A 24,413-nucleotide genomic window follows, 5' to 3' on the forward strand; every position below is an offset into this window, starting at 1 on the left:
GACATTGTTATTGGCCTCACACACGTACTCCCCAGCATCAGACTTACTCACTGGGTTAAAGGTCTGGAACATGGAGAAAAGGCCAACAGATCAGCGACACAGTTCATCCAATATACGAACACCCCCACCCCCTGAATCCCCATTCCTCGCCTCCCACCATCCCACACACCCACATACTTCTCCATAAGACATAGGAGCAGAATTAGGCCATTCGGCCCATTGATTCTTCTCCGCAATTCTATCATGGCTGATTTATTATCCACCTCAACCCCATTGTCCTGCATTTCCCCCATACCCTTTGATGCCCTGACTAACCAATAACAAAACAACCTCCACTTCAAATATGCCCTATAATTTGGCCTCCGCAGCTACCTGTGGCAACGAATTCCACAAATTCACTACCTTCTGATAGTGAAAGAAATTCCTCCTCATCTCTGTTCTAAATGGACGTCCCTCAATTCTGAGGCTGCACCCTAGACTATAGGAAATGTCCTCTCCACATCCACTCTATCTCAGCCTTTCAATATTTGATAGGTTTCAATGAGATCCCCTTGCATTCCTGGGCCCAAGCCAACGCCAGCACAACCTTTTTTAGGTAAGGGAACTGAAAGTGCAGTCTGACCACTGCCTTACAAAACTTCAGCGTTACATCTTTGCTTTTATATTCCAGTTCTCTTGAAATGACTACTAACACTGCATTTGCCTTCCTGACCACCAACTCAACCTGCAAGTTAACCTTCAGGGAATCCTGCATGAGGACTCCCAAGTCCCTTTGCAACTCTGAATTTTGTATTTTCTCTCCATTCAGAAAATAGTCTACACCTTTATTCCTTCTACCAAAGTGCATGACCATGCACTTTCCTACCTTATATTCCATCTGCCACATCTGTGCCCAGTCTCCCAATCTGTCTGTGTCCTTCTGCAGAAACCCTGTTTCCTCAACACCACCCACCCCTCCACCTGTATCCGAATCGTCCACAAACTTGGCCATAAAGCCATCAATTCCTTCAACCAAATCATTGACATATAACATGAAAAGAAAGGCTCCCCTTTATTCCCACCTTGGGTGGAGCACTGGCTGATCGGCAGGAAACAGAGAGTGGGAATAAAAGGATCCTATTCTAGCTGGCTGCCAGTTACCAGTGGAATTCCACAGGGGTCGGTGTTGGGACCGCTGCTTTTTCAATGTATTTCAATGATTTGGACTGTGGGATTAATGGATTTGAGGCTAAATTTGCCGATGATACAGAGGTAGGTGGAGGAGTGGGTAGTGTTGAGGAAACAGAGAGCCTGCAGAGAGACTTAGATAGTTTAGGGGAATGGGCAAAGAAGTGGCAAATGTATGGTCATGCACTTTGGTGGAAGAAATAAATGGGCAGACTATTATTTGGATGGGGAGGGAATTAAAAATGCAGAGATGCAAAGGGACTTGGGAGTCCTTGTGCAGGATACCCTAAATGTTAACCTCCAGGTTGAGTCGGTGGTGAAGAAGGCAAATGCAATGTTGGCATTCATTTCTAGAGCAGGGACGTGATGTTGAGGCTCTATAAGCCACTCATGAGACCACACTTAAAAAAGTATTGTGTGCAGTTTTGGGCTTCTTATTTTAGAAAGGATATACTGACATTGGAGAGGGTTCAGAGAAGATTCACAAGAATAATTCCAAGAATGAAAGGGTTACCATATGAGGAACGTCTGGGCTGTATTCCCTGGAGTTCAGGAGAATGATGGGGGATCTCATAGAAACATTGAATGTTAAAAGGCCAGAACTGATTAGATATGGCAAAGTTATTTCCCATGGCAGGGGAGTCTAGGACAAGGGGGCACGACTTCAGGATTGAAGGACGTCCATTCAGAACAGAGATGCGGGAAATTACTTTAGTTAGAGGGTGGTGCATCTGTGGAATTTGTTGCCACGAGTGGCTGTGGAGACCAAGTCATTGGGTGTATTTAAGGCAGAGATAGATAGGTTCTTGATTAGCCAGAGAGAGAAGGCAGGGAAGTGGGGATGACTGGAAGAATTGGATCAGCCCATGATTGAATGGCAGAGCAGAATTGACGGGCTGAATGGCCTACTTCTGCTCCTTTTTCTTATGGTCTTGGCCTCCTGCCAGTCAGTTAATCATCTATCCATGCTCTTATCTTGTTAAGCAGCCTCATATGCGGCATCTTGTCAAACACCACCTACCCATCCCCATAGCAAAGGATCCCCTCTTCCCATCTCTAAAACACCCAACAAACTGTTTTCCTCTCGTACACAACCGCACTCGGCATCCTCCACCCGTGTTCGCAGTGTCCCACCCCTAGGAGTGTAGTGATACTCACCAACAAGCCCATCTTGGACTGCATGATGTAGGAGGAGTTGCGGAAGGTGGGGCTGGCGGCTGGGCTCTCGGGCATCAACACCTGGTCTCGATACCAGCGGTAGGAGGGCCGTGGGTAGCCCTGGCTCTCCGAGCACTTCAGCTCTGCCGTGCTACCCGTCGTCACCGAGGTGGGCACCCTGGCTGTCGGGACTGCCGGGCGTACTGGGGGAAGAGGGAAAATGAGATGGCGCAGAAGGATAGAGGACGAGGGAGAGAGATAGAATGAGAGAGAAAGGGGGACATGGGAGTCAGAGAGATAGAGAAACGGGGACAGGAGAGAGTGAGAAAGAGAGACAGAGAGAGATGGGGGGTAGATGGACGGTGGTGTAAGATTGGGTTCGGAGAGATGTGGAGCGGAGACAGGGAGATAGAAGAGGGAGACGGGCGGAGTAAGAGACGGAGGGGTGGGGAGACGGAGGGGGGTGGGGAGACGGAGGGGGTGGGGAGACGGAGGGGGAGGGGAGACAGAGGGGGGTAAGAGACGGAGGGGGGTAAGAGACGGAGGGGGTGGGGAGACAGAGGGGGGGTAAGAGAGGGAGGAGGGTGGGGAGACGGGGGGAGGGGAGACGGAGGGGGAGGGGAGACGGAGGAGTGGGGTAAGAGACGGAGGAGGGTAAGAGACAGAGGAGGGGGTAAGAGACGGAGGGGGAGGGGAGACGGAGGGGGGTAAGAGACGGAGGAGGGTGGGGAGACAGGGGGAGGGGAGACGGAGGGGGAGGGGAGACGGAGGAGGGGGGTAAGAGATGGAGAGGGGTGGGGAGACGGGGAGGAGAGACGGAGGGGGTAAGAGACGGAGGGGGAGGGGAGACGGAGGGGGGTAAGAGACGGAGGAGGGTGGGGAGACGGGGAGGGGAGACGGAGGAGGGGGGTAAGAGACAGAGGAGGGGGTAAGAGACGGAGGAGGGTAAGAGACGGAGGAGGGGGGTAAGAGATGGAGGAGGAGGGTAAGAGACGGAGGGGGGTGGGGAGACAGGGGAGGGGAGACGGAGGAAGGGAGTAAGAGATGGAGGGGGTAAGAGACGGAGGAGGGTAAGAGACGGAGGAGGGGGGTAAGAGACAGGGGGGTAAGAGATGGAGGGGGTAAGAGAGAGGGGGGTAAGAGACGGAGGGGGGTGGGGAGATGGGGTGGGGAGACGGGGAGACGGAGGAAGGGGTAAGAGATGGAGTGGGGTAAGAGACAGAGGAGGGTAAGAGACGGAGGAGGGGGGTAAGAGACAGAGGGGCGTAAGAGACGGAGGGGGTAAGAGACGGAGGGGAGGGGAGACGGAGGGGGTAAGAGACGGAGGGGGAGGGGAGACGGAGATAGACGAGAGGACATAGTTAGGCAGAGATAGAGGGGATGAGATGGGTGCGAGATAGGGAGAAGCAGACATAGCTAGATAGAAATAGAAAGCGAGGGCTGCAAGTTAGATCCTTCCTACAGGCAGTGTCTCAAGTTGGAACCAATAATGAAATCTTAACTCTTTTCCTTCCTTCACTGTCCCTGCCCCTCCTCTGGTTAGACTACCACCCACAACACAACACAACACATCACTGACGCTGGGCAGAGAGCATCTCTCCTACCCCACTTACCCTCTACCACGAGTGTGATGGTGACAGAGTCAGTATGGGAGCCATCAGGCGTGTTCACTTCACAAATGTATTGACCGCTGTCCGTCACCCGGGTTTCCTGGAAGTGGAGAGTGAATGACGAGAAGTCCACACGGCCCTGATAGTTCTCTGAAACGAGAGTCAGGACCAGTGCAGGGGTCACATGAGATGGAAACAGCAGTCTGAGAAAGAGAGGGAGAGGGGGAGCTTGGGGGAAAAGGTAGGGAGGGAAGATTTTGTGTTGGAGGGGAGGGAGGAACTGACTTACTAGTGATCTGTTTGTTGTAATACACGAATGCCTGTGAGTCCTGGAGGTCCCGGAATTTCCATTCCACCCGCGGGTCGCCAAAATCCGCTGAGTAGTGACAGTAAAGGTCTGCGGCTGGAACACAGAGACAAGGGTCAGTGAGGGGCTGTAAACAAGAGCTGCAGTGACAGACAGGCACTGAGGCAGCTCTGCGTTGTGGGAGGGTCAGTGAGGGAGTGCCACGGTGAGATAGGGGCAGTCAGCGTGTGCTACAGTGAGGGAGCTCTGAGCTGTTATAAGGGTAGTGAGGGAGTGCCACAGTGAGGGAGCTCCATACTGTTATAAGGGTAGTGAGGGAGTGCCAGGGTGAGGGAGCTCTGCGCTGTTGGAGGGCAGTGAGGGAGTTCCACGGTGAAGGAGCTTTGCACTGTTGGAGGGGTAGTGAGGGAGTTCCACGGTAAGAAATTAGTGGAAGGAGCTCCAGGTTTTTGGAGGGGCAGCAAGGGAGTGCCACGGTGAGGCAGTTCTGCATTGTTAGAGGGTAGTGAGGGAGTTCTGCGTTGTTAGAGGGTAGTGAGGGAGTTCTGCGCTGTTAGAGGGCAGTGAGGGAGTTCTGCGCTGTTAGAGGGCAGTGAGGGAGTTCTGCGCTGTTAGAGGGCAGTGAGGGAGTTCTGCGCTGTTAGAGGGCAGTGAGGGAGTTCTGCGCTGTTAGAGGGCAGTGAGGGAGTTCTGCGCTGTTAAAGGGCAGTGAGGGAGTTCTGCGCTGTTAGAGGGCAGTGAGGGAGTTCTGCGCTGTTAGAGGGCAGTGAGGGAGTTCTGCGCTGTTAGAGGGCAGTGAGGGAGTTCTGCGCTGTTAGAGGGCAGTGAGGGAGTTCTGCGCTGTTAGAGGGTAGTGAGGGAGTTCTGCGCTGTTAGAGGGTAGTGAGGGAGTTCTGCGTTGTTAGAGGGTAGTGAGGGAGTTCTGTGCTGTTAGAGGGCAGTGAGGGAGTTCTGTGCTGTTAGAGGGCAGTGAGGGAGTTCTGTGCTGTTAGAGGGTAGTGAGGGAGTTCTGCGCTGTTAGAGGGTAGTGAGGGAGTTCTGCGTTGTTAGAGGGCAGTGAGGGAGTTCTGTGCTGTTAGAGGGTAGTGAGGGAGTTCTGCGTTGTTAGAGGGTAGTGAGGGAGTTCTGTGCTGTTAGAGGGCAGTGAGGGAGTTCTGTGCTGTTAGAGGGTAGTGAGGGAGTTCTATGCTGTTAGAGGGCAGTGAGGGAGTGCCAGGGTGAGGGAGCCCCACGCTGTCGGAGGGGAAGGACAGAAAAGGAAATGTAGGAGATAAAGGTTCTCGAAACGACCTAGCTCCTGGAAGCACCAACTGAAACACTTCCCTCACCTGCTCCAAGCGGCGCTTTAACCTCTGAAGTATGAGTTGTCACCGAGAAGGATCTTGTCACAAGCACTGTCGAAAAAACATAGGGCATCAGCTACAGAGTACTGATCACCTCATTCTTTCACCACCCCTCAGTCCCTCTCTCTCAGGGGGATATCTGTACACTGACCAGTGTCTCTCAGTCCCTCTCTCTCAGGCGATATCTGTACACTGACCGGTGTCTCTCAGTCCCTCTTTCTCAGGGGATATCTGTACACTGACCGGTGTCTCTCAGTCCCTCTCTCTCAGGGGGAGATCTGTACACTGACTGGTGTCTCTCAGTCCCTCTCTCTCAGGGGATATCTGTACACTGACCGGTGTGTCTCAGCTCCTCTCTCTCTCAAGGGGTTTTCTGTACACTGACCGGTGTCTCTGAGTCCCCCTCTCTCAGGGGGATATCTGCCATCTCTTTACCCATTCCCCAAATGTATTGAAGTTTTCCTGCAGCACTCTGCTTCCTCAGCACCAAATCCTGGAGGACATCACTCATCACTCATAGGCAACCAGAATTGGTTCCTATTATTCCCAACCCTTTGCCTCCTGCCAATCAGCCAATCTTCTGTCTGTGCAAATAACTTTCCTGTAATAAAATAATCTGGAAAAAAAAACCTTTTGCTATCCTCGTCAATATTTTTGGCTAACTTACGTTGATATTTCATTTTCTCTCTCCTCATTGATTCTTTTAGTTGTGTCTGTTCCATTTTTAAATATTCCCAGTCATCTACTTTCCCTCTGTTTTTACTACAGCATACGCCCATTCTTCTGGTTTATGCTGTCGTTGACTTGGCTCGTCACTTATGTTTGCTCCATGCTCCCTTGAGAGTACTGTGGCATATATCTTTCCGGCACCTTCCGAATTGCCCCCAGAAACTCAGGCCAGTGCTGTTTCTGTCATCCCTGCCAATGTCCCTGTCCAAGAACAAAAGTATCTGGCATGCTCGCCTTCACTGGTCAGAAGTCAGCTTGCAGCCACATAAAGCGATGACTGGGCCTTGTTTGGAGCGTTGTGTGCAGATTTGCTTGTTGATTGCAGAGTATGGAGGCTTTACAAAGGTGCCGAAGAGCTTCATCAGCATATTGCCTTGTTATGGATAAATAACTGGAAGGAACGGTTGGGCTCTGTGTCTGACCCCTGCTCTGGGAGTGTGATGGGACAGTGTAGAGGGAGTTTCACTCTGTGTCTGACCCGTGTCCCGGGAGTGTGTGATGGGACAGTGCAGAGGGAGTTTCACTCTGAGTCTGGCCTGTGTCCCGGGAGTGTGTGATGGGACAGTGCAGAGGGAGCTTCACTCTGTGTCTGACCCGTGTCCTGGGAGTGTGTGATGGGACAGTGCAGAGGGAGCTTCACTCTGAGTCTGGCCCGTGTCCTGGGAGTGTGTGATGGGACAGTGTAGAGGGAGCCTCACTCTGTGTCTGACCCGTGTCCTGGGAGTGTGTGATGGGATAGTGTAGAGGGAGTTTCACTCTGTGTCTGACCCGTGTCCTGGGAGTGTGTGATGGGATAGTGTAGAGGGAGTTTCACTCTGTGCCTGACCCGTGTCCTGGGAGTGTGTGATGGGACAGTGTAGAGGGAGTTTCACTCTGTGTCTGACCCGTGTCCTGGGAGTGTGTGATGGGACAGTGTAGAGGGAGTTTCACCCTGTGTCTGACCCGTGTCCTGGGAGTGTGTGATGGGACAGTGTAGAGGGAGTTTCACTCTGTGTCTGACCCGTGTCCTGGGAGTGTGTGATGGGACAGTGTAGAGGGAGTTTCACTCTGTGTCTGACCCGTGTCCTGGGAGTGTGTGATGGGATAGTGTAGAGGGAGTTTCACTCTGTGTCTGACCCGTGTCCTGGGAGTGTGTGATAGGACAGTGTAGAGGGAGTTTCACTCTGTGTCTGACCCATGTCCTGGGAGTGTGTGATAGGACAGTGTAGAGGGAGCTTCACTCTGTGTCTGACCCGTGCCCTGGGAGTGTGTGAGGGGTCAGAGTAGAGGGAGCTTCACTCTATGTCTGACCCATACCCTGGGAGTGTGTGAGGGGTCAGGGATGATTTGTTTACCAGAAGAAATTGTGGAAGGTGAGCCTGGTTTGGAGAGTGGGTGTGAGGTGGAGCCTAGGGGCTGTTAACGCACAGTTGAACAGTAAGATGTGGAAAGGCCAGTTCAGCTGCATTCCTGAGCATACACGGGCAGGTTGAATGGATCAGAGAACATAGAACAATTTAGCACGGGACTTCTCTGTCTGGAAAATCTTGCCCAGTACATCCTCTTTAAACCTTAACCCTCTCACAAATCTATAACTCATTTCCACCTTGGGAAGGGGGCACTGACAGTCTACCCTCTCAATGCCTCACATCACTTCTGTCAGCTCACCCCCCTCAATCTGTGACACTCCAAACAAACAGCCCAATTGTCCAACGTCTCCTTCTAGCTAGTGCTCTATAATTCTGGTACCATCCCAGTGAGCCTCTTTCTGTCCCTTTCCATTGCCTCCACATCTTTCCAGTACTGCGTGTCGTATTCCTAATATGGCCAACCAATGTTTTATACAGCTCGCTCATTACTTGTATATTCAACACTCCAACTAATAAGGGCAAGTGTGCCATATGCCTTCTATTGGTGTTACCCCTCAGAGAGGTATTGACACATCCCATGATGCCTCTGCTGAAGGTCCTACACCTGCTGTGTGCTCTCCTCTTGCATTTGATCTCCCAAAGCACATCACACTGGTCTGGATTAAACTCTTATCTGCGATTTCTCCACCCATATTTGCAATGCATCTCCATCCTGCTGAATCCTTTTGACTACCCTCTTCACCATCTACAGCTCCATCAATTTCTGTATCATCTGAAACCTTACTCATCACCCCATGAGCGCTTCTGTGCAGGTCATTTATATATATTACTGAACCCTACGGAACACCACTGGCCACATATCTCCAGCCAGGTGCTACACTTTGTCTTCGATGGCCAACACAATTTTGAATTCAATCTACGAGAATTGTTGACAACATCCACTGCCCTATCCCTTTAGAAAACTCACATCGTTTGTAGGACAGGTCCTCTCCTGCACAAAGCCATGCTGATTGTCTCCAATAGGTTTCTGCTTTTGTACATGACCAAATGTTATCCCCAAGTATACCTTACAATAGATTCCCTACCGCCGACGTGCAGCTCACCAGTCTACAATTTCCCTTCTTCAGCAGAAGAACAACTATTCTCCAGACCTCTGGGACCTCAACTGTGGCTGAACAGGACACAAAGATCTCTGCCAAGCTCCCACAGTCTCCTCTCCTGCCTTTCCCAACATCCTGGGAGAGATCCCATTGATCCCTCGGGACTTATCCACCTCAACATTCTTCAAGAGACCCAATGCTAATTCCTTCTTATGCCCTCAAATATCAGCGCATCACTCTCTAGTCTCACAGACCTCCACGTTTGTCTCATTAGTGAAACTGATGCCAAATACATATTTAGTTCCTCATGCATATACACTGACTCCAAGTGTTAATTCCTTCATTTGCCCTTGAGTCATCTTACGTACTCCCTAGTCCTCCTCCTGGTTTCAATTTACGTATAAAGGGATTCTCTGTAATTCTAGTCACCAAGAACATTTCATGGCTCACTTTATCCCTCCTGATTCCCTGTTTAAGTTCTCACTCGCTCCTCGAAATTTGATTTCAGCTTCCTAAACCTTAGATGTGCTTCCTTTTCTCTCGATATTCAAGGATTCCAAAATTGCCGTCATTGTCATTCTTTCTCACAGGAAGATGCTGGTCCAGAATTCTGATCAACTGTCCTTAAATAACTCCCACAATTGATAAAATCTGCTCTCAATCTACTCTGCCCTGCTCCTGCTTGATACAGTTTGAATTATCCTTCCCCAACCCATTGCTCTAAGGTCCAGACTTTTGCGTCACACACTCCCAGGACACGGGTCAGACACAAAGTGAAGCTCCCACTACACTGTCCCATCACACACTCCCAGGACACGGGTCAGACACAGAGTGAAACTCCCTCTACACTGTCCCATCACACACTCCCAGGGAATGGGTCAGACATAGAGTGAATCTCCCTCTACACTGTCCCATCACACACTCCCAGGGCACGGGTCAGACACAGAGTGAAGCTCCCACTACACTGTCCCATCACACACTCCCAGGACACGGGTCAGACACAGAGTGAAACTCCCACTACACTGTTCCATCACACACTCCCAGGACACGGGTCAGACACAGAGTGAAGCAATGGCCTACACTGTCCCATCACACACTCCCAGGACACGGGTCAGACACAGAGTGAAGCAATGGCCTACACTGTCATGTCACACTCAACCCCAGTCAAATTTTAGCCGGTGTTGTGATGTGAGTGTGTCCTGCTGATGAACCCACTGGAGACAATCACAATCTGTGATGTAATGGATTACCCTGCCCTGGGTTCCCGATGGCCTCCCCAGACCCTGTGCAGGGGAAGGGGAAGTTAGACCTGAGAGTAACCCTATCCCTCTCGATCTCCAGGAGTGCAGCTTCTGGCATGACCCCTGCCTGCACGTCCACCTGGTGAGGAGGCACCAGAACACACAATGCCTGGACAATACTGTCTTCCAGAACCTAATAGGCCATGTTCAGGAAAACTGGCCCAATCTCTCCCTAACCCGTGCACTGGGCATTAGGGTTAGGATCCACCCCCCCACTCTCTCTCTGTCCCCACCCCTCTCTCTCCCCCATCTATCTGTCCCCACCCCTCTCATTTCGCACATATCTCTGTCCCCACCCCTCTCTTCTCCCCTCTCCCTCTACCCTGCCTCTTCTTATTGCTGTTTCCCCGTTCCCAGCCCTCTCTCCGTCTACCTCACCTATTTTCCCCGTCCCCACCCTCTCTCCCTCCTATCCCTCGTTTTTACCCAACTTCCACCACTGGCCATACCCTCTCTCCATTCCCAATCTCTCTGACCTCATCCCTCAGTTCCTCCTCTGTCCTCCCTCTCCTCACCCTGTCTGTCTCCCTCCCCCCGCCATCTCCCTGTCCCTCCCTTACTCTCTTATCTCTGTACACGTGTGAGTAAGCGAGTGTGTTTATTATTCTCATATCCACTATTTACCAAAGTTCAGTTTTAATTCCTCTAGTTTATCAATGTTCAACATTTGTAGAGTATGTCAATATTAACTGTAGTTAACTTCTGACCACAATGGTCACAGGTAGGCAGGAATTCAAACATGCCCCAGTAAGATTGTAACACTTGCTGAGCAGAGAGACCGGGCACCCGTTACTCAGATGGCAGAGATATTCTCTCATGGGCAGCAGGACCACCGCTGTCCTGCACCATATGAAGGTCATCTCCCCAGTCACCAAGCTTTCCCTCAAGACCTCTGTGTGGTGTTGTTGCACCCCTCCACTCCCAGGAAATTCCAGGAAGCCCCCCCCCCCCCCAAGAGCTCTCTCTGCCCATACAGCACAGGGGATCTGCCCCAGCTGAGCTGGTTGAGGGCGCTCAGCAGCTGTTACACTCTGTTCTACCTCAGTGCACTGTGTACGGAAAGAGACTGCAAGACAAGCTTTTTGCTTTATCACTGTACATGTGACATTAATAAACATACAAGCTCTGTCTGACTTCAGCTTCCTAAATCTTACTTATAGGTCCTATTTCTTTTTGGCTAAATTCACCACTTATCTCAACATCCACAATTCCCTTAGCTTGCAATCCTTGTCCTTTCATCCAACTGGAACATATTAGCCCTGTACTTGGCACCTTTAGTCAAACCCTCCACATCGCAGATGTGGTCTTGCCCAATAAACCATGTTCCCAATTTACTTTCCCTCTTTCCTAACACTCTCATTGGCCCATTGGGAGAGAACGGGAAGCTGTTATGTCTGTTCAAAGTTCAAAGTAAAATTTATTATCAGAGTACATACATGTTACCACATACAACCCTGAGATTCTTTTTGGGGGGCATACTTAGCAAATCTATAGAACAGTAACTGTAAAAACGTACAATGAACAACACACTGTGCAAATGCAGATATCAATAGATAGAAATTAATAAATAACAAGCACAAAATAACAAGATAAAAGAGTCCTTAAGTGAGTCCCTTTGCTCAAGAGCCTGATGGATGAGGGGCAGGAACTGTTCTTGAACCTGATGATGAGAGCCCTGAGGCTCTTGTACCTTCAACCTAATGACAGCAGCAAGAAAAGAGCTTGGCCTGGGTGGTGAGGATCTTTGATGATGGATGCTGCTTTCCTATGGCAGCGATTCATGTAGATGTGCTCAAGGGTTGGGAGGGTTTTACCAGTGATGTATGGGGCCAAATCCACCACCATTGGTAGGATTTTCAGCTCAAAGGAATTGGTGTTCCCATACCAGGCTGCAATGTAGCCAGTCAGCACACCATCCACCATTCATCATCATCGTCATCATCAGGTGCCGTGCCCAGTTTGAGCTTTGACTGCCATGGCCCACACACTCCTGTTTCGGGTCAAGTGGATCAATTCATTGGAATTCATTTCCAGTTCTCTGGCTGTTGTCTCCATCATCATTTGTCTTTGTCTTCCTCTTGCTTTCTTCCCTTCAATCTTTCCCATAATTACCGTGCATTCTAACTCCTCTTTCCTGATCACATGTCCAATGAAATTACATTTCCTTTTCATGATCTCATACAATACATCATAGAAGCATAAAAATCTACAGCACAATACAGGCCCTTCGGCCCACAATGCTGTGCCTAACATGTACTCACTTTAGAAATTACCTAGGGTTACCCATAGCCCTCTATTTTTCAAAGCTCCATGTACCTGTCCAGGAGTCTCCTAAAAGACCCTATCGTATCCACCTCCACCAACATCGCTGGCAGCCCATTCCATACACTCACCACTCTCTGCAAAGAAAACTTACCCCTGACATCTCCTCTGTACCTACTTCCAAGCACCTTAAAACTGTGCCCTCTCCTGTTAGCCATTTCAGCCCTGGGAAAAAGCCTCTGACTATCCACACGATCGATGCCTCTCATCATCTTATACACCTCTATCAGGTCACCTCTCATCCTCTGTCGCTCCAAGGAGAAAAGGCAGAGTTCACTCAACCTATTCTCATAAGCCATCCTCCCCAATCCAGGCAACATCCTTGTAAATCTCCTCTGTACCCTTTCTATGGTTTCCACGTCCTTCCTGTAGTGATAGAAACCATAGAAACTACAGCACAGAAACAAGCCTTTTGGCCCTTCTTGGCTGTGCCGAACCATCTTCTGCCTAGTCCCACTGACCTGCACACGGACCATATCCCTCCATACACCTCCCATCCATGAATCTGTCCAATTTAATCTTAAATGTTAAAAAAGAACCCACATTTACCATCTTTCTCCCACCACTCTCTGTGTGAAGAAGCCCCCCCCACTAATGTTCCCTTTAAACTTTCCCCCCCTCACCCTTAACCCACGTCCTCTGGTTTTTTTTTCTCCCCTTGCCTCAGTGGAAAAAGCCTGCTTGCATTCACTCTATCCCTACCCATCATAATTTTATATACCTCTATCAAATCTCCCCTCATTCTTCTACGCTCCAGGGAGTAAAATCCTAACCTATTCAACATTTCTCTGTAACTGAGTTTCTCAAGTCCCGGCAACATCCTTGTAAACCTTCTCTGCACTCTTTCAACCTTATTTATATCCTTCCTGTAATTTGGTGACCAAAACTGAACACAATACTCCAGATTCGGCCTCACCAATGCCTTATACAACCTCATCATAACATTCCAGCTCTTATACTCAATACTTTAATTAATAAAGGCCAATGTACCAAAAGCTCTCTTTACGACCCTATCTACCTGTGACACTACATTTAGGGAATTTTGTATCTGTATTCCCAGATCCCTCTGTTCCACTGCACTACTCAGTGCCTTACCATTAACCCCGTATGTTCTACCTTGGTTTGTCCTTCCAACGTGCAATACCTCACACTTGTTTGTATTAAACTCCATCTGCCATTTTTCATCCCATTTTTCCAGCTGGTCCAAGTCCCACTGCAGGCTCTGAAAACCTTCCTCACTGTCTACTACACCTCCAATCTTTGTATCATCAGCAAATTTGCTGATCCAATTTACCACATTATCATCCAGATCATTGATATAGATGACAACTAACAATGGACCCAGCACTGATCCCTGTGGCACACCACTAGTCACAGGCCTCCACTCAGAGAAGCAATTCTCTACCACCACTCTGTGGCTTCTTCCATCGAGCCAATGTCTGATCCAGTTTACCACCTCTCCATGTATACCTAGCGACTGAATTTTCCTAACTAACCTCCCATGCGGGACCTTGTCAAAGGCCTTACTGAAGTCCATGTAGACAATATCCACTGCCTTCCCTTCATCCACTTTCCTGGTAACCTCCTCAAAAAACTCCAATAGATTGGCCAAACTTGACCTACCATGCACAAAGTCATGTTGACTCTCCCTAATAAGTCCCCGTCTATCCAAATGCTTGTAGATTCTGTCCCTTAGTACTCCCTCCAATAACTTACCTACTACCGACATTAAACTTACTTGGCCTATAATTTCCCGGATTACTTTTCGATTTTTTAAACAACGGAACAACATGAGCCACTCTCCAATCCTCCGGCACCTCACCTGTAGACAGCGACATTTTAAATATTTCTGCCAGGGCCCCTGCAATTTCAACACTAGTCTCCTTCAAGGTCCAAGGGAACACCCTGTCAGGTCCCGGGGATTTATCCACTTTAATTTTCCTCAAGACAGCAAGGACCTCCTCCTTCTCGATCTGTATAGTTTCCATGATCTCACTACTTGTTTCCCTTAATTCCATAGACTTCACGCCAGTTTCCTTAGTAAATACAAACGCAAAAAACCTATTTAAGATCTCCCCCATTTCCTTTGGTTCCGCACATAGCAGACCACTCTGATCTTCAAGAGGACCAATTTTATCCCTTACAATCCTTTTGCTCTTAATATACCTGTAAAAGCTCTTTGGATTATCCTTCACTTTGACTGCCAAGGCAACCTCATGTCTTCTTTTAGCCCTCCTGATTTCTTTCTTAAGTATTTTCTTGCACTTCTTATACTCCTCAAGCACCTTATTTACTCCCTGCTTCCTATATATGTCATACAACTCCCTCTTCTTCTTTATCAGAGTTGCAATATCCCTTGAGAACCAAGGTTCCTTATTCCTATTCACTTTGCCTTTAATCCTGACAGGAACATACAAATTCTGCACTCTCAAAATTTCTCCTTTGAAGGCTTCCCACCTACCAATCACATCCTTGCCAGAGAACAACCTGTTCCAATCCACGCTTTTTAGATCCTTTCTCATTTCTTCAAATTTGGCCTTCTTCGAGTTAAGAACCTCAACCCTTGGACCAGATCTATCCTTGTCCATGATCAAGTTGAAACCAACGATGTTATGATCACTGGAACCAAAGTGCTCCCCTACACAGACTTCTGTCACTTGTCCTAACTCATTTCCTAACAGGAGATCCAATATTACATCCCCTCTAGTTGGTCCCTCTATATATTGATTTAGAAAACTTTCCTGAACACATTTTACAAACTCTAAACCATCTGGACCCCTAACAGTATGGGAGTCCCAATCAATATATGGAAAATTAAAATCCCCTACCACCACAACTTTGTTTCCTGCAATTGCCTGCTATCTCTGCAGATTTGCTCTTCCAATTCTCGTTGACTAATACAATCCCACTAATACCTTTCCTGTTTCTCAGCTCCACCCATAAGGACTCAGTAGACAAGCCCTCTAATCTGTCCTGCCTGAGCACTGCTGTAACATTTTCCCTAACAAGCAATGCTACTCCCCCACCTTTCATTCCTCTGCCTCGATCACATCTGAAACATCGGAACCCTGGAATATTAAGCTGCCAGTCCTTCCCCTTCTGTAGCCAAGTTTCACTAATTGTTATAACATCATAATTCCACGTGTCAATCCACGCCCTCAACTCATCCGTCTTCCCCGCAATACTCCTAGCATTGAAATATATACACCTCAGAAGATTTTTACCACCACTCACAACCTTTCTATTAGCGGATTTGCTTGAACTTCTAACATCATTTATTTTCACCCCAGCCACACTGTCAGCTCTGGCACTCTGGTTCCCATCCCCCTGCAGATCTAGTTTAAAGCCTCCCCAATAGCACTAACAAACCTCCCTGAAAGGATATTGGTCCCCCTGTAGTTCAAGTGTAACCCGTCTGTCTTGTACAGGTCCCACCTGCCCCAGAGGAGGTCCCAATTATCCTGAAATCTGAAACCCTGCCCCCTACACCAGCTCCTCAGCCACTTGTTCCTCCTCCAGAGCATCCTATTCCTACCCTCACTGGCACGTAGTACAGATAGCAATCCTGAGATTACCACCCTCGAGGTCCGGCTTTTCAACTTCCTACCAAGTTCTCTATACTCACTGTCCAGGACCTCCTCACTCTTCCTTGCTATGTCATTGGTACCGATGTGCACCACGACATCTGGCTGGTCACCCTCCCACTTCAGAATGTCATGCAATCGATCAGAGACATCCTTGACCCTGGCACCCGGGAGGCAACAAACCATCCTGGATTCTCTGTCACGACCACAGAACCTCCTATCTGCACCTCTAACTATCGAGTCCCCTATCACTACCGCTCTCCTCTTTCCCCCCCCTCCCTTCTGCACTGCAGAGCCAGACTCAGTGCCAGAGATCCGGCTACTGCAGCTTGTCCCAGGTAAGTCATCCCCCCCAACAGTATCCAATGCGGTATACTTGTTGTTGAGGGGAATGGCCACAGGGGAACCCTGCTCTGCCTGCCCTTTCCTCTTCCCTCGCCTGACAGTGACCCAATTTCCTGTCCTCTGCTCCTTTGGCGTAACTACCTCCCTGTAGCTACTATCTATAATCTCCTCATTCTCCCGAATGATCCAGAGGTCATCCAGCTCCTGCTCCAGTTCCCCAACGCGGTTTGTCAGGAGCTGCAGCTGGATGCAGCTGATGTGACCAGAACTGAGCACAGTACTCCAAGTGGGGTCTGACAAGGGTCCTATTTTGCTGTAACATTACCTCTCGGCTCCTAAACTCAATCCCACGATTGATGAAGGCCAATGCACCGTATGCTTTCTTAACCACAGAGTCAACCTGTGTAGCAGCTTTGAGTGTACTGTGGACTCAGACCCCAAGATCCATCTGATCCTCCACACTACCAAGAGTCTTACCATTAATACTATATTTTGGGGTGTATGGGGCATCAGGGAGGGGTAGCACCTCTGCTGGGGGAACATGTCGCGTCCTTTTCAAGGCGGTTAGTCCACCTTTGGTCCCCACCTGGCACTCAGCTCTCACCTGTGGCTCCCCGTAGCTGTTTGCATGCGACAGCGGCCACACCCCAGGCAACAGCTTCGACAAGCCGGCTAAACCAGGTGAGGGTAGCCGACGGGTCTCGAACCCTCGGCGAGATAGGGAGTTGTCTATCCCAGCATGTGAAGACAGACTTCAGCGGATTGAGCAGATGAGACCAATGGAAGGTCCAATGGTCAAGAAGATGGTCTCTGCAAGCATCGTGGAACGTGTAGAGCAGGACAAGACACAGAAGATGTCCTGGTCATCCACTGTGCCTAGTCCCAACTCCAGTCGTCTCGACTCTGTCTTGCCACTGGATCCAGATGGAAATTGGGAAGAGAGAGTGAGGCTGACGCTGCGCAACTCTCCCTCACTTAAATCCAAGTCACGCGCTAGTCTCGACACCATCATCATCATAATGGTGTCGAGGTGTTCATCGACGACGACAATGGACAAGCAACAATATTTTGCCATCATATTGGACCTACCAAAATGAACCACCTCACACTTATCTGGGTTGAACTCCATCTGCCACTTCTCAGTCCAGTTTTGCACACTATCAATGTCCCACTGCAACCTCTGATAACCCTCCACATTATCCACAACATCCCCAACCTTTGTGTCATCAGCAAATTCACTAACCCATCCCTCCACTTCCTCATCCAGGTCATTTATAAAAATCACGAAGAGAAGGAGTCCCAGAACAGATCCCTGAGACACACCACTGGTCACCAACCTCCATGCAGAGTATGACCCATCTACAACCACTCTTTGCCTTCTGTAGGCAAGCCAGTTCTGGATCCACAAAGCAATGTCCCCTTGGATCCCATGCCTCCTTACTTTCTCAATAATCCTTGCATGGGGTACCTATCAAATGCCTTGCTGAAATCCATATACACCACATCTACTGCTCTACCTTCATCAATGTGTTTAGTCACATCCTCATAAAATTCAATCAGGCTTGTAAGGCACGACCTGCCTTTGACAAAGCCATGCTGACTATTCCTAATCATATTATGTCTCTCCAAATGTTCATAAATCCTGCCTCTCAGGATCTTCTCCATCAACTTAACAACCACTGAAGTAAGACTCACTGGTCTATAATTTCCTGGGCTATCTCTACTCTTTCTTGAATAAGGGAACAACATCTACAAAATCCTCCAGAACCTCTCCCGTCCCCATTGGTGATACAAAGATCATTGCCGGAGGCTCAGCAATCTCCTGCCTCGCCTCCCACAGTAGTCTGGGGTACATCTCGTCGGGTCCCGGTGACTTATCCAACTTGATGCTTTCCAAAAGCTCCAGCACATCCTCTTTCTTAATGTCTATAAGCTCAAGCTTTTCAATCCACTGTAAATCATCCCTACAATCGCCAAGATCCTTTTCCGTAATGAATACTGAAGCAAAGTATTTATTAAGTACCTCAGCTATCTCCTCCGATTCCATACACACTTTTCCACTGTCACATTTGATTGGTCCTACTCTCTAACGTCTTATCCTCTTGCTCTTCACATACTTGTAGAATGCCTTGGGTTTGTCCTACCCACCAAGGCCTTCTCATGGCCCCTTCTGGTTCTCCTAATTTCATTCTTAAGCCCCTTCCTGTTAGCCTTATAATCTTCGAGATCTCTATCATTACCTAGTTTTTTGAACCTTTCGTAAACTTTCCTTCTCGGCTAGATTTTCAACAGCCTTTGTTCACCACGGTTCCTGTACCCTACCATCCTTTCCCTTTCTCATTGGAACATACCTATGCAGAATGCCATGCAAATATCACCTGAACATTTGCCACATTTCTGCCGTGCATTTCCCTGAGAACATCTGTTCCCAATTTATGCTTCCAAGTTCCTGCCTGATAGCTTCATATTTCCCCTTACTCCAATTAAACGTTTCCTAATTTGTCTGTTCCTATCCCTCTCTAATGCTATGGTAAAGGAGCTAGACTTGTGATCACTATCTCCAAAATGCTCTCCCACTGAGAGACCTGACACCTGACCAGGTTAATTTCCCAATACCAGATCAAGTACAGTCTCTCCTCTTGTAGGCTTATCTCCATATTGTGCCTGGAAACCTTCCTGAACACACCTAACAAACTCCACCCCATCTAAACCCCTTGCTCTAGGGAGATGCCAATCAATATTTGGGAAATTAAAATCTCCCACCACGACAACTCTGTTATTATTACACCTTTCCAGAATCTGTCTCCCTATCTGCTCCTCGATGTCCCTGTTACTATTGGTCTATAAAAAACACCCAGTAGAGTTATTGACCCCTTCCTGTTTCTAACTTCCACCCACAGAGACTCCGTAGACAATCCCTCCATGACTTCCTCCTTTTCTGCAGCCGTGACACTATCTCTGATCAGCAGTGACATGCCCCCACCTCTTTTGCCTCCCTCCCTGTCCCTTCTAAAGCCTGGCACTCTAAGTAACCATTCCTGCCCCTGAGCCATCCAAGTCTCTGTAATGGCCACAACATCATAGCTCTAAGTACATATCCAGGCTCTAAGCTGATCTGCTTTTTTCATGATGCTTTTTGCATTAAAATAGACACATCTCAAACCAGTGGTCTCTATCACCTGCCTATCTTCCTCCTTGCACTATCTCCAAACTTTCTCTATATGTGAGCCAACCGCCTCTTCCTCCGTCTCTTCAGTTCGGTTCCCACCCCCAGCAATTGTAGTTCAAACTCTCTCCAAAAGCCTTCTCTCTCCCAATCTATAAATGGGAGTGCAGATGGGGAGAGTGAATAGGAAGGGATTGGGTCTCGTTGGGAGCGTGGATATGGAGAGTGATTAGGAATGGGGTGTGTCCCTTGGGAGTGCGGATGGGGAGAGTGAATAGGAAGGGATTGGGTCTCGTTGGGAGCGTGGATATGGAGAGTGATTAGGAATGGGGTGTGTCCCTTGGGAGTGCGGATGGGGAGAGTGAATAGGAAGGGATTGGGTCTCGTTGGGAGCGTGGATATGGAGAGTGATTAGGACTGGGGTGTGTCCCTTGGGAGTGCAGATGGGGAGAGTGAATAGGAAGGGATTGGGTCTCGTTGGGAGCGTGGATATGGAGAGTGATTAGGAATGGGGTGTGTCCCTTGGGAGTGCAGATGGGGAGAGTGAATAGGAAGGGATTGGGTCTCGTTGGGAGCGTGGATATGGAGAGTGATTAGGAATGGGGTGTGTCCCTTGGGAGTGCGGATGGGTGAGTGAACAATAAGGGGTTAGGTCCCATTAGAAGTGTGGACTGGGGGTGGATGGGAAGTGTGAATGTAAAGGAGTTGGGTTTGCTGGGAGAGTGAATGGGGAATGGTTTTGTCTGTCGGGAGTGTGCATGGGAAGGGGTTGTGTCTGTTGGGAGTGAAAAGGATTCAGAGATCCTGGACGAGAGAGAGAGAGAGAGAGAGAGAGAGAGAGAGACAGAGAGAGAGAGAGAACATGGGATGGGGAGGGGAGAGGGAACGGGACAGGGAGAAGAAAGCATTAGGAACAGAAAGGACAGAGATGGACAGACAGCAGACAGACAGTGAGAAATAGAGAGTGGGAGATGGAGAAGGTGTGAGACACAACAGAGAGGGTCTCTACATAAAAGAGAGGGATAGTCAAAATCCAGGAAGCACTTTTGAAATGTATTATGAACCAGACAGCCATTTGAGATCTCAGCCTCCAGCCTCATAATCTCACTCTCCCATTACCTGGCTGTGAAAAAGCCTTGTGGATATTGGGAACAGACAGCTCTCCCTCTGTCCAGCAGTACCTCCTTCCTCCACTCATCTTTATTCCCTCCCCACCCCACCCCAGAAACTGAAGTTACCACACAGTGTGACTGGTCACCGAAAATGCAACTGATTAACTTAATTTCTGAAACACTTCCTGCACAGGAATCATGTCGTCCTCGAAACCAGACACTATACACACAAACCAAGGCCAACCGATGGACCACACAGACATGCAGACACCACACACACACACACACGCAGACGCACACACACATGCTAAACTGACTTGATCCCAGTACAGACCGACCTTCTACACCCCACAGTCCCTGATCCCAGTACAGGCTATCCCCTACACCCCACAGTCCTGATCCCAGTACACACCGTCCCCCACACCCCACGGCCCCTGATCCCAGTATACACCATTCCCTACACCTCACAGCCCCGATCCCAGTACACACCGTCCCCCACACCCCCTGAGCCCAGTACAGACTATCCCTGACACCCCACAGCCCGATCCCAGTACACACCGTGCCCTACACCCCACAGCCCCTGATCCCAGTACAGACTATCCCCTACACCCCACAGCCCCTGATCCCAGTACAGACTATCCCCTACACCCCACAGCCCCTGAGCCCAGTACAGACTATCCCCTACACCCCACAGTCCCTGATCCCCGTACAGACTATCCCCTACACCCCACAACCCCTGATCCCAGTACAGACTATCCCCTACACCCCACAACCCCTGATCCCAGTACAGACTATCCCCTACACCCCACAACCCTGATCCCAGTACAGAGTATCCCCTACACCCCACAACCCTGATCCCAGTACAGACTATTCCCTACACCCCACAGCCCCTGATCCCAGTACAGACTATCCCCTACACTCCACAGCCCCTGATCCCAGTACAGACTATCCCTCTACACCCCACAACCCTTGATCCCAACAGAACCTCACCTCGTCCACTGAGCAGTGCCAGTAGGCAGACCCAGTAAGAAGCCATCTTGTTACAAACAAATTGCATAACTTTCCTCCTGGACATGGCTTCCGCAAACCGTCTCCCAACAAATCACACCTGGCTCTGGCCACGCCCCATTCCCCAGGTGAAATACATCGGCATCCCCCATTCGCTGGCTCCTCTGCATGTCAGCTTTCTCATCGGCACGCCTATTGGCCAGAAATCTGAGACTGAGACGAAGGATGAGCCTCTTGATTGGTCCTTGTGATTGAGCCGAGGTGAGTGCACGACGGTGATTGGGTACGCGACACTACTTCTCAGCGGAGGGTTGGAAGTATGAATATATTGAATCAACTTCTGAACTACTAGTTTCACTGTACAAACTGTTAATATTGATTAGACAATAGTCCGTCAGTCAATTAAAAGGCTGGAAGTGGATTGGATTTCGTGTAGTCACTGATTGGTTTGTTGTTCGTTAAGGCGTCACAGAAAACGCAAAAATGATTGGTTTAATGGCCATCAAACAACAACATAACCGAGGGCTGATTGGTAGCTCGATGAAAAATAGGGTTTCCAAAGCTCTTTTTGTAGTTTTGATTGGTTAGATGAACAAAGGAAAAGTGTTTTAAATAGACCTGAGTCGGTGATTGGTTAAACAGAGACCAGATAAAATATATTAGCATTACGCAAACAAGAGAAAATTTGCAGATGCTGGAAATCCGAACAACACACCCAAAAACATACAGCCCTGGTTTCGGCTTGAAATGCCGACTGTACTCTTTTCCATCGATGCTGCCTGGCCTGCTGAGTTCCTCCAGCATTTTGTGTGTGCATTTGCATTGCTTGTATTGCGCAGATGACACGGAGTGAATGGTTTCCAAGTACGTTTGATATCAGGAATAAAGTCTATTTTTGAAGTTACAAATAATGCGTTGGTCCTAGACAGAGGAGGGTGAGAAATGGGAAGAGGACGGGTGACCGTTGGAGTTTTCGTTCGAGCTAACCCACTACCGTGTCCTTTTGCTCACCGACACAACCAGGATATTTCTCCACAAACACGAAAATCTGCAGATGCTGGAAATCAGTAACAGACATAAAATGCTGCAGGAACTGAGCAGGCTAGGCCGCGTCCATGGAAACGTCTTGGCCCAAAATGTCGACTGTTTATTCCTTTCCATACACCTCTCTCCCTTCGGCCAGCTTTTCGCACAAGGACCCCTCCCCCCAACCCGTACCGAGAATCGAGCTTCCTCCGGGGACTCTGTCTACTTTTAAAACCATAAAACCATAAGACCTAGGCGCGAATTAGGCCACTCGGCTCTTTGAATCTGCTCCACCATTCCACCAGCTGATTTACTGTCCCTCTCCTGCCTTCTCCCCGTTGCCTTTGATGCCCTGACTAATCAAGAACCTATCAACCTCTGCTTTAAATATAGTTACTGACTCACCACCTTCTACTAAAGAAATCATCCCTCATCTCTGTTCTAATGGATGCACCTCCATTCTGAGGCTATGCCCCCTGGTCCTAGACTCCCCCACTATAGGAAACATTCTCTCCACATCCGCTCTATCTCAGCCTTTTAATATTCAATAGGTTTCAGTGAGATCCCCCCCCCCCACCACCCCCATTCTTCTAAACTCCAGTGAGGAAAAATCTGGAGCTGGGGTCCCTAAGGCAGTTTGATGTTGTTTACATCTTCACTCTGGCACCCTCTGTGACGACACTGGTGCCAAGCTGTATCAGTGCTTGCCCTTCCCTTGGACTACATCAGTGACGTGGAGAGGGGGAACCCACTGCATGGGCAACAGCCGGTTCTTCCAATCTTCCCACCCAGGCTTGCACCCTGACCCTGGAGAGGGCACAGTCTGCCAGAGACACAAACCCATGATCCTCTGGGATTGATGGCTGTCTACTACCTTCATATTTAATCCTTTCCTCCTCTATCACTTTTTTAGTTTCCTTCTGTTGATTCTTAAATTTCCCGATCCTCTAACTTCCCATTAATTTTTGCTCTATAATATGCCCTCTCTTTTGCTTTTATGTTGGCTTTCACTTCCCTTGTCAGCCACATCATCCTGCCTTTCGAATACTCCTTCTTTGAGATGTATTTATCCTGTGCTTTCCAAATAATTCCCAGAAACTCCAACCCTGGCATCATCCCTGCGAGTGTCCTTTCCAATCAACTTTGCCCATCTCCTCTTTCATGCCGCTGTAATTCCCTTTACTCCATTGTAATACTGATACATCTGACTTTAGCTTATCCCTTTCAAATTGCAGGGTGAATTCTATCACTTATGATCACTGGACCTAAGGGTTCCTTTACCTTAAACTCCTGTATCAAATCCAGTTCATTACGCCATGCAGAATTGCAATTCTCCTCGTGGGCTCAACCAAAAGCTGCTCAAACAAGCCACCTTCTAATCATCTTACAAATTGTCTTTCTTGGGATCCAGCACCAACCTGATTTTCCCAATCTGTAGACTGACATACCACATGGTAATCACAACATGCCCTTTCGACATGCCTTTTCCATCTCCTGTTGTAATCTGTAGCCCACATCCTGGCCACTGCTCGGGAGCCCTTAAAAACTCTGATCAGGGTCTTTTTACTATTGCATTTTCTTAACTCTACCCACAATGATTCAATACCTTCTGACCCATGTCACCTCTTTCTAATGACCTGGGTTGGCAGCATTCGGCGCCCGCCAGCAGCGTTCAGACCCAGGTTGGTGGTCACTCTTTTCGGGAGGATTAAGTTCATGTAGCTGCTCTCCTCGTATGCAGACGAAAACACATTTCCCATATTCTGAGATTCACGAGATTATTGGA

The 24,413-nt window shown here is 48.9% G+C and overlaps 1 protein-coding gene across 1 annotated transcript in view; it reads right to left on the reverse strand.

Moving 5' to 3' along the window:
* The window catches only part of LOC140209426 (junctional adhesion molecule A-like), a 38,529-nt gene extending 16,749 nt beyond the window's left edge, over window positions 1–21,780 (reverse strand). Inside the window, exons 1-6 of the mRNA XM_072277673.1 lie at window positions 21,584–21,780; window positions 5,571–5,636; window positions 4,225–4,338; window positions 3,939–4,085; window positions 2,326–2,528; window positions 4–63 (exon numbers count right to left, since the gene is read on the reverse strand). Of these exons, the coding sequence (XP_072133774.1) occupies window positions 4–63; window positions 2,326–2,528; window positions 3,939–4,085; window positions 4,225–4,338; window positions 5,571–5,636; window positions 21,584–21,668 (675 nt within the window). The 5' untranslated portion in view covers window positions 21,669–21,780. The remainder of the gene's footprint in view (window positions 1–3; window positions 64–2,325; window positions 2,529–3,938; window positions 4,086–4,224; window positions 4,339–5,570; window positions 5,637–21,583) is intronic.
* Window positions 21,781–24,413: the final 2,633 nt, after the last annotated feature.

Source organism: Mobula birostris, chromosome 14 (genome assembly GCF_030028105.1).
Source record: "Mobula birostris isolate sMobBir1 chromosome 14, sMobBir1.hap1, whole genome shotgun sequence".
Taxonomy (NCBI): Eukaryota; Metazoa; Chordata; class Chondrichthyes; order Myliobatiformes; family Myliobatidae; genus Mobula; species Mobula birostris.